Source organism: Morchella importuna, assembly GCF_003444635.1.
Source record: "Morchella importuna strain M04M26 chromosome Unknown Morimp01GS003, whole genome shotgun sequence".
NCBI lineage: Eukaryota > Fungi > Ascomycota > Pezizomycetes > Pezizales > Morchellaceae > Morchella > Morchella importuna.
In genome coordinates, this window is record NW_025763400.1 from 419,848 (window position 1) to 430,403 (window position 10,556).

Consider the following 10,556-nt stretch of genomic DNA (forward strand, 5'->3'; position numbering starts at 1 on the left):
AGTACACGTATCCTTTGAGGTCGCAATTGGTGGACTTACCTAGCTAGATAGTAGAGTTACACGTTGATTGTGGCGTTCAAACAAGCTAGGCGCTTAAGATTGTAATCGAAGAAATTCAAACGAGAGTGACGAAGCTTTGAGGCTTGATGTTCGAAATCAAAGCAATGCGGTGGGATCTCTGGAGCTTAAACGTAAACTCATGGGGAAGGACAGAGCTATGAATCCCCCACCATACTGCATACATCATGTAGGCTTACTCAGGGGGTGTCACTTAAGGCTTCGGAGGTGCTGCTAAGATCCCCATTTCTTCACACATACTGTAGCGGTTCATTTCCATGCATGGGGCTCCGCGAGCCATGCATGATGCACCCAAGATATCGGATCAGCCTCTGAGCTTCTTAGCCACAGCCCCACGTTAGTTAATATACACAGAAGAATAGAACACTGCCCTTACTTCTAGGAACAACAGCAATCTCTTTGGAAACCGTTTCTGTTTGGAGAAAATATTGCAGATCAGATTATGGGGTCACGGTTTTACGGCAAGTGCGGGTTTTTCCTTCGGCGACCAGGGGTTGGGGCCAATAGGTAGTACATGGTCGGTGGAGGCTTTTGTATCTTGGCCGTTACCAGATTCACGTAAATTACACGGCATGGTATGATAATAAGCACTTGTACGCCGAGAGCACTTGAAGATACGATTTCATAGGGCTCTGTCTTGCAGTCGCGGAAGACCGTTAGAACGACATGTGCACACGTGGGACAAAAATAACACACACACACACACACACCAACACAAAAAGGTTTAAGGTTGTGAGGCTCCCTCTAGCTCTTACCGATTGGATACACAGAGTGGGTAAAATACACTGACGTTTAAATTTGACAGTCATATTGATGTGTCCCTAGCTACTAACTAAGGGCGTAATTATTAGAGTATAACATATATATACTGTAGGTACTTATAACTGTAGTTTTTGACGAATTTACTTACATTTCACGTAGCCATGATATCATGAGACCTTGAAGCTCAATAATTGGACTTGGCTTAGATGTTGTGCAAGAATAGGCAGGCGAGAAAACCGATTTTCGCCCCTTTTTAGGACTTCCAGAGACGGTTCTACATATCCATAATTAGAGCAAAGGTTCCCTGATGGTAGTAGAGTGTTCAAATCATCGAGCGCGCCGATAGTATGCCACGCACATGTCTACTTGATGCCATCGACTTCCGGTACCTCTTTTGATAGCTTAAGCCTTGCGCTGCAGCCAATTGATTTCTCCATATGTCCCATATGTACTTATACTTAGTAAGTACACAAGGTATATTACTACACGCATTATATTCCATGTTAGCACATATACACCTATGTATGTACTACAGCGGTATTCGGCCTTGAACTAGTTCAAGTTGTCAAAACTGCATTCAATATCTTCTAGGCCTGGTTAGTGGGTGCTCATACATGTACGTGTATAACAATTTTCCTTGCAGCGCTAGCTGCATGATTGATATCTACCAAATACTTGGGAGAGTTAGCCTGACAATAGCCGAGCTGGGAAGGGTCAATCGTAACTCATCTCACCATCGAGTGATATCACATGACCGAACCGATCTATGCGCCTCACGAGTCGATCTTGTCCTATTATGGTCTGTGCGACTACATACATGTGCCGGTAAAAATTATGCCTGAGCAACCTCCAAATTATCCCTTGCCAATAAAAATTAAACGATGTGCTACATCCCGGAAGTCTTGCAGCTAGACATGCACAAAGGTTTGCTAAGGCAAAATACATGTAGTTTCCGGAACGGTCTGGTGTAAGCTGTCGTTTGACCATTGACTTATTATTTGGGGAGCTCGCAGAGCTAGAGCTGACAATCTTGTTCTTAGATTTTAGCTCCACAGCCCACAAAACCACGTAAATATTCTACTTCCAGGTGTTAAATCACCAGGAATGGTCATGATTCGCAATGTGAAACTTGTCTAAGACAGCGGGTTTACTACTGAAGCAAAGCCCATCGCCAACATACATGTATGTGCCCATAAGGGGTCTGCAGAGTAGAGTAAGGATAATAATGCATAACCAGCACAAAAGACTTCATATAGATCTATATATAAAGTCGGCTCAGTCAATACGCCTGTCTAGTGAGTATTCTACAGATTTCTCATACTCCGAAGTAGACCAACTAGAGCCCATCAGAATTGATTTTTCCTTCCAAGACCGGTACCGGGTAAGGGTAAGTTTATTTAAATTTTACCCATCGGTCTATCAGTGATTCAATTCCTCTGGAAATCGTCAACTGGAAGTTTTCACTACTTATGGGCCTAGTGTGTTTCAAAACTTTTGTGGGACCCAAATATAATACAAGGCCATATATGTCGTAAACGTGGGATTTATATTATTCCAATGCAGTGGCTTAGATACATATGGAGGGGCCACAGGGCTCCGAGAGCTTGCTCGATTGTGATATCAAGTTAAAAACTGCGGTGCATATACTAGGTTGAGTATCTTGCTCTCCTGTAAATACGTATGTCTACAGGTCAACCCAGAGAGATCTGATTAATTTTATGTACCCTTAGATCAATCCTCTTTGAGATATACATAAACACCGGGGTCGTGGTGTGAGTAATCAAACTGAACTCGTTTGGTTATATTAATTCTTCAAATAACTTATTGGTTTATGCTGGTATCAACAAGAACTGAACATTTTGATCCCAAGTGTGAGCGACACCTATTCTCAGGATATGTCACCCTCGAGCTCACTGGTTGTATTAATATCCAATTCTACCATTTTAGAAGTGTCATAATGACAACTTGATATCCAGTTTGCGTAGGGAGCCGGCCCACATAGACATGGGTTGCCTTAGCCTTGCATAAATGAATTTATGCATTATGTAGCTTCATCATGTTGTCACAATCACGAGTGATTTACCGGGTCGGTGTCATCCTTGATAGAGGTTCCCGTGTATAGCTACCCGAGATCCCGGTGAGGTTAAGTTTGCGATTGAGTTTTGACCATAGAGGGGTGCTTTAGATTGTTCTACAACCATTCAGCAAATTATCTCCATGAGATCTCTATGTTGTTAAGTCGTGCATATTGCGTAGAGTATGAACTTGACGCGGATTGTTTCTGGTATGCGAGTGCCCTTAACTATTCATCCTGTTAGGTTAAATCTCGAATGGCTATTCGCCAGAGCGCAGAAATATGTACGTACTTTCAATTCTGTTTGTGGATTTCGAGATGCTAGATGAAGATAATGGAAACCACCATCATGCAAGTGGGTGTGGTTTCGTGATGCTATCGATATCTCATTTTCGGTTTATCTTAGATGCATCTCTCCATACAAGTCCTACGAGAGGGAATGATTCTCAATATGAAGAGCAGAAAAATCAACTCGTTTGGTGGTGTCGACAGAACTAAAATCCAATTAAAGAAACCTCAGTGCAGTGCCGAAATCCGGTTAACTGCATACCAGAACGTTGAAGTGCCATGGTAAAACAAGTTACACGCAGAGCCGTGGTGCAAACCATGCAACCTGAGTACGAAGCTTTAACTACATGCTCTCAGAGTAGCCCCCAAACCTTTGCACGTGTCCAGTTAAAATAAACTTTCACAGCGCACCAAAAGTGATTAGAAGAGGTAAGGGGTGACGTCACAACAAAAACGTACATTCTAAAGTTCAGAACACAAATTCCTACAGATATGCTCAAAGACCTTCACACCCCAGACGCATACATGAATTGGATAACTTCCCTATATTCAACCAGGATCAAGGACGGAACAAGTTTTACAAGCTTTCAGCTAATCGAGTGGCTAAATTGGCTAACAGTATCTGTTCGTTAATTGTTGGTCATGTTCCCATTGACCCCCAATTGACTGTGGATTGACATGTGCGTTTAAGAAACATCTGGATTTCGAATAGAACGACGAGAATGGTGCGACATCACTGGGAGCGGCTCTACTCTAGTGAGAATTGCAAGCAGAAACGAGGACAGCGGCTTTTTTCTGGGAACTCTCCGAAGCTGTTTTCCTTCAACCAACAAAATTCAGAAGCACTCACACCCATAAAGGAAGGGTCTCGGATTGAAAAGAATCCACATTCGAAAGCGCCAACAAGGACCATACACGGTCTTTGGTTCACCGACCCTTCTGCCGGGCTCCTGGCCTGTAAAGGGAAATGGTTCCACCGCCCCCACCCCAGTCATGTGATAATGGGGGCCAATTTGAACGTCCCTTGGTGTAGGTCACGTGGGTGTTATTTTGGCCCCCAAATTCATGCCCAATAAGCTTTCCAACCGAACTGTTCTGGTAAAAGCCGTTCCGGCGAGAACAAGGCATACATACGTTGTCTAATCCCTGCATGAGATCTGAACCATTTGCCCGGCATCTCTGACAGTGGGTTATGTGCTCATAAGCGTGGCTGTGCGTATCTGCCAAGAATCGTTACCAACGGGTATTTAAGGTCTTGCACCTGACATGTTAATCATAGACAATCACTCGATTGGTGGCACCCACAAAAGTCACTAGCACAAACATGGCCTTCTTATTATATCCTATCGCCTATCTTCTATCGCCGAAACCCATTTTCTCGCCCGAAAATATGAGACAAGCCTACCAATTTCATGGTCGATCATCTCATTAAGCGCAAGACAATCCCATTAAGAGATATTAGTCATTAAAATTAAGGTTTTTTTTTTAGATATAAGCTACTAGCCTTCACTCATGGATTTGTGCACTCTAGCAGAATTATCCGAGCAAGAACTAGGAAAATAATAAATTCAGTATGATCTGCGAGGCCGTTTGAGGCGCTTCTCTGCCTTGTGGGGGTAAGTTCTACTGCCGGGCATAGAGGGTATCACCTTCAGTCACTTGACGATCGTTATGCATTTATCTATAGGAGTATTTCGGAAATTATATTCTCACCTGAACATACTCATCAGGAAGGCCCTCAATGAGTATAAACTCACAACAATAAACCTCGGACATCCTTTTTTAGCCTTGTTTAATCCTAATATTGGTCCTATTTGTGGTTGCCACAGCCGACTCCAAAACTCAGTCGGTAATTATAAAAATAGGCAATCTGTTAATCAAGCTAAGCTAAAAGATACAGTGCCCGGCAAGATTATTGTGAAAGTGAGACGTTCAGAATCAAGAAGTACCTACCAGAGAGTCTTGACTGGGTACCCTTGTTTTCGCATTACCCTTGTTTTCGCACATTCTTGCCTAGCTAGATATTTCACAAATACACCCATAAAAATGGTCACGATGCCGGGAACCGACGATCAACAGTTTCTCTTCTGCTACGATCTCCCACTAAAATCGAGTCACCTGATACCTAGTTCTCGGCATCACAAGTACATGTAGGTACTACGGATTTTGAAGATGCAGGTACACAGTTGCCAGCATTTGTTTCCCCTCAAACTAACGCCACAACTCGAACATATTCAAAGGTGGTTGAATGGCTGTGCAGCTTCCTTTTTGCTATATTCCCGTCTTATGTGTTTACATGCGTCGCTTGGCTAATTTGTTCTACTATTATACCCACCTAGTCTATACATATGTAGCTCGGATTAATTGGGGCTCTAGCCAGTAGATGATCCATGAATATCTGGCATTAACCCCAATTGACCATATATACGAAGTCTCGCCGTTATAAGTGCTCTTTCCCGTGATTGGTTACGCGATGGACCATCAATACGTACGTACCCACCAAGGTCTTGAATTTTCCCACGGCCCGTTGGCCAAGCCTAGCTGGTCTGGGTTTTTGTATAATTAGATGCCCCGGACGTCCCGTACTCGAGTCTCGTATATGTATCTATCAATCCGTGGTTAGTTGTGTATTATTAAGGGGGTTGATATAACCGGGCGCGTATTAAGGATTAAGAAAAAAAGGGCCACTAACTCTATATACAGAGGTACATGTGTACGTAGCCCCGGGTTCTAGAAGCAGAATAATTAATAAAATACAATGATTCGGGTACGTAAAGTCTGTGGCTCTTGCAGCAGAAATATGACAGAATCGTGACTAGCTATGGACAGAATCTTGGGAGCCATATATAGCACTCTACCCTAGTATTCCGATAACGGTAGTTTAGACCAATCACTCCCAGACCTCACATCGATTGTTTCTACAGAATCCTACTTCATAGATTCACGCCAATGGGCCTTATCTTAGAAAGTAGAGCTAATCTCTGTGCACCATACCTAGAATATAGTTAGTTAATCAGTAATCAAATAAACTTTGTCGGTTGAGATAGGAAGATCCAAAGATTAGTGTGGGTACAAAGTTCTTACGGCCACCCTAAACGTCACCTAAACACCGTTAAGATGGTCAATGATAAAGGAAACCTGCGCTAGCTAGCCCCTTGTCTCATCAACATCCCCTCCTCTCGAGACGACCACTACAATAGCAACAAACCATACAACCTCACATCAAGTCTTATTTTCTCGGCACCCGATACATCTCCCCGTACGTCTCCCCAAAGATCTTCTAGCTGATCGCAAACGTCACCTTTCCCTGTAACTACCACACGACTCGTCCCTGGCTTCGCCGTCGTCGCTACCCCAATATTTCTCTCGTATCGTCTCTCGTTAGCCTACTAACCACTCTCCAGGAATCCTTTATCTTCTCGTCAGAAACGTTTGCGCTCTCTCTAAGCTGGCACTTTTACTACAGGACTTACCGATTGCTACTAACTTAATGATTGATGATGAACAGGTGGTGACCCAACGAGGTTGATTAAGGCTGCATAAAGACATAAAGTACACTGATGCACTCTAGTCTACTTATCTCTTTGGTCCCGAAGTTGTTGGCTGTATATTCTCTATTTTTCTAGACTTCATTCGGCGCGGCATACTGGAAAAAGGAGCTCATAATGGGTCTATGGTACTACTACTAGGTATGGCGTGTGTAGCCCAGCTCTGTGGTACTTGTCGTATTAAATCCACTAAGATTCAGATGGATGCAGCAGAAACAAACGATGGAGCGGACTCTACAGCCTTTACTTTATACATGAAGAACATTTTGGATATGGTATAGCCGAGCAAAAGATCTTAGGACAAGCGCCATATGCCAGATTGGATCACATACTATGGGGGGTCAATGCTTCTGTCATTAATTTTCATCTAGCTCCAGAACTCATTACGAATGATGACCTGCTTTATTATCACATCGCGCCTATAATAATTAAATTCGGAACTCTCGCTCGGATATGAGTTTATAAAAGCTTATCATTATGCTAATACCAACTTTCGCAGGCACCATTGCACTTGCACAAATTAAACAGAGACATAAGAGAAACCCAGCATATCAAACTAAAAAGCCCGGATCTCCAACACCTATCATGGAAATACACAAAAACCAGAAACAGGAAACCCCAATCCGAATATCTCAAGGTCCTAGGACCTACAATAGCAGCAAAAAAAAAAAAGAAAAAGAAAAAGCGAAATAAAGCAACAGCTAAACCCAATAGCCTACTCAACCGGATCAGATCATGAAATCAGCAATTATTTGAAGTAAAAGCACTAGAGAAAAAGCACACCCACAATTAGTCTCAACAAACCACACATCCACATTCACAGCCCGAACTTTTCGTCTTTCTCTTCCTGGGGCGGCGGTAACTCACAACTCCATTTGGCGACTGGAATGCAACCCAGCCGGCGCCATCGAGCGCACCAGTACCTGGCGGCGGTGGCGGAACATGAAAGGGGAGCATCTTCGTGACTAGTGGGGCTGGCGGGGCAGCAGCCTTCACGAAGAAGATATTTTGCGATGCCGCAACCACAGGAGCTGGGGGAGCTGGGGGCGGCGCAGGAGGCGCGTTCGGGTTAGGGGCTTTCATGAAGAAAACTGGTGGGCGACCGGACGGCTTTGGCTCCTCCTTTTCAGCGACTTGAGCAACTGTATTGGGTGGAGGCCCGGTGCCTGCAGAGTTATAACCCCATTGTGGCTTTTTACCCCTTGAGGGAGCCGGAGCTGGTGGAGCAGCGATAGCAGGTGGCTGGGTAAGAGGGAAGAAGACGGCAGGCATCGTGGGCTGTTTGATGAAGGTTGTTTGGTGAAAATTAGGTGGGAAAGGTAGAGTATAAGTAGTTGGAAGAGTCTGAGTAGAGTACCAGAAGGGTGTTGGAATTGAGTATAGAGAAGGGAGAAAAGGTAAGCTGAGGCCTTCTTCGGTTCTTATAAACACGTCTACTGCGACAGTCATAGATACTATGAGGATGGTATGGGATACTTTAACTTTTGTATTAGAGGGATGTCGGACTCTCGTGATTGGGCCAAACGTCAGGCGTTGAGGTCGAAGAACAAATACACAGATAGTATGCCATAGAAGTGCTGCTACTACAGCCCATTCAAACTGTTGCACAGGCGCTGGGTCATGAAGCTTAAGCTTTTGTGTAATTAAAAAATCATAGAATAGTACATGGCCCTTTAGGATGGCATGTTATACCACATGCTCTGTAACATAGAACTGGGATTTCAATTACGTATAAATAGTAAGAGCCAATTAAGTCATATGTCCCGGAATGTTTTACAAAAATACCAAGAAGCATTCCCTAGTACCTAGATGACGCTAAGACTGCATACGATTAATGAGTCGAAAAAAAGATGACGCTAAGACACTTTCGTCCAAAAGTGCGAGTGATCGCGCATGATACATCAACGATCATGCATACATTTTGTCAGACCTTGAGGACACGTTTTTTTGCACCGCGAAATTATCTTTCATCACGAGCTCTCTTACATCCTCACGGAAATACCAAACCCCCATACTCTACAATAAAAGAGGCGCAAACAGCGCAGGATACCGCATCAAGGCGGCCTGTGGATCAAACATTTGGATACACAGTCTTGCCATCCAATGTTTGTCGAAAGTCAAAACAAGATCGTGAGCGAACATTATCCATTAATTTTTCTTGGCTTGTCGTCATCAGATCTTAAAGTCCAATTTATATAACATGAAGTGGTATTAACTCTATTAAGGTGTGTGCATTTACACATTAAACGCCTCTATATAGCTAAAAAGCTGTTGAAATGCCCAAAACCCTGCTGGACCTTTAGATCTTTCCGATCATCAACTGTCCAATAATTCCCTTCCCAGTGAGGTAGGTAGTCTTCCAAATGTTCGCAAAGTCCAGAGTAGATGTGAAGGTGTCCAAGAATCCAAATGGCAGCATAGACGGGATCCAACCTATCCATACACATACACAGTTAGTCCCTCTTCCACCAAGATTGGGGGTCTGCGAATACTATTACTAACCTTGCGCAAGCTCCAATGCCCAGCCTTTGAGGATGTACTGTCCAGCATCTCCACGGGGAAGATGGTTCTGCATGCCGGGGGAGTAGACAGTCGGCTCGATCTCACCGGGCTTCACGAACTGCTGCTCCCCTGACAAGATGGTGAAGTAGTCGTGCGCGAGGTGTACCCCCGAATGACCCTCAGTTCCCAATGGTGTGCCAAAGATGATCAGGTACTCTGTGATTGACGCATGGAGGATGATCATAGCGCCCATTGCACCACCAGCATTGCTGCAGGAGGAGTCAAAAACCATGGTCATGGGGAAACGGAGCTGGAACACTAGATAGACTTACTTGAAAAACCACTCCTCCTTACTAAGCTTGTTGACGTACTTATCACCATACTCCCCACGCAGACCCTCCACAAGGTCCTCAAGCAGCAATGTTGTGTTGCCGCCCGGACCTCCGTACTTTGCAATTGAGTTCTGGGACAGCTCCTGAAGCTTGACGGGGTCGAAGATGTAGAACTTCGAGATCATCGCATCCAGTGTTCTGAACGCAAAGAACATGAGCGGAAGGAAGGCAATGATGAAACGCATCGCGACGGCCGTTATTGCGGGTATGCGGTTTATTGATTAGTTTTGCCAAATGGCGAGCGGGCAGATGGGGGTCGGAAAGAGAAGAGAAGGGTACTGGGCGGACCCTTAAGAAGATGGAGAGAAAAACGCGAAGAAAGGGGCCCCGCCCACAAATTTTGGTTGGGATGCGCCAAGGCGCTTTATTGAGCTGGACCCTGGACGCGTTGGGTAGTAACGTGTCGCTGTGTTGCTCGGGAGATGCCATCCGGAGAAGCTAGCAGTTATCTGTTGACCGCGATTTGTTTAGTCAGTGAGTGACAGGCTTGGGGCCAATGACTGTTTGGAGCTCTTTCGGGGGCGATGGGAGAGCCTTGGGAAACAAAACTACTAAACTATCCATTGGAGAGGGAAACGAGCGTCGCAAAGTTAAGGCAAGGTAGATATTTTCAATTTACAATGGTTACCTCGTTGATAGTACTAGTCTACGCCGGCTAATATCACTGACTTAGTTAATGCAGTTATCATTGACACCTACCTCAATAGTCTCAAGTAGATCTGCAGCTCACGAAGTTCGACCCGGAACAACTCATGTCCCGTAAACTGTGGCCAGATGCACGAAACCAATGACAGAAAGTAATAGAGGGTTTTGCACAAAATCGAACTGTATAGTACAGTTTCTGAGTCTACTAGGTCTATCCTTTCTAGCAGTACTAACGAGAAGTCCCGAGCCGTTTATGGTGGGCGTTCA

At 44.4% G+C, this 10,556-nt stretch overlaps 2 protein-coding genes across 2 annotated transcripts; both read right to left on the reverse strand.

The window, feature by feature from the left end:
* Positions 1-7,545: 7,545 nt before the first annotated feature.
* On the reverse strand, positions 7,546-8,022 carry LAJ45_01630 (uncharacterized protein; the record flags this gene model as incomplete). Its single annotated transcript, XM_046111223.1, has 1 exon — positions 7,546-8,022. The coding sequence occupies one exon, from the start codon at positions 8,020-8,022 to the stop codon at positions 7,546-7,548; it is 477 nt and encodes a 158-aa protein (XP_045975167.1).
* Positions 8,023-9,049: 1,027 nt separating this feature from the next.
* On the reverse strand, positions 9,050-9,829 carry LAJ45_01631 (uncharacterized protein; the record flags this gene model as incomplete). Its single annotated transcript, XM_046111224.1, has 3 exons — positions 9,050-9,183; positions 9,253-9,521; positions 9,585-9,829. The coding sequence occupies 3 exons, from the start codon at positions 9,827-9,829 to the stop codon at positions 9,050-9,052; spliced, it is 648 nt and encodes a 215-aa protein (XP_045975168.1).
* Between the last annotated feature and the right edge of the window lie 727 nt (positions 9,830-10,556).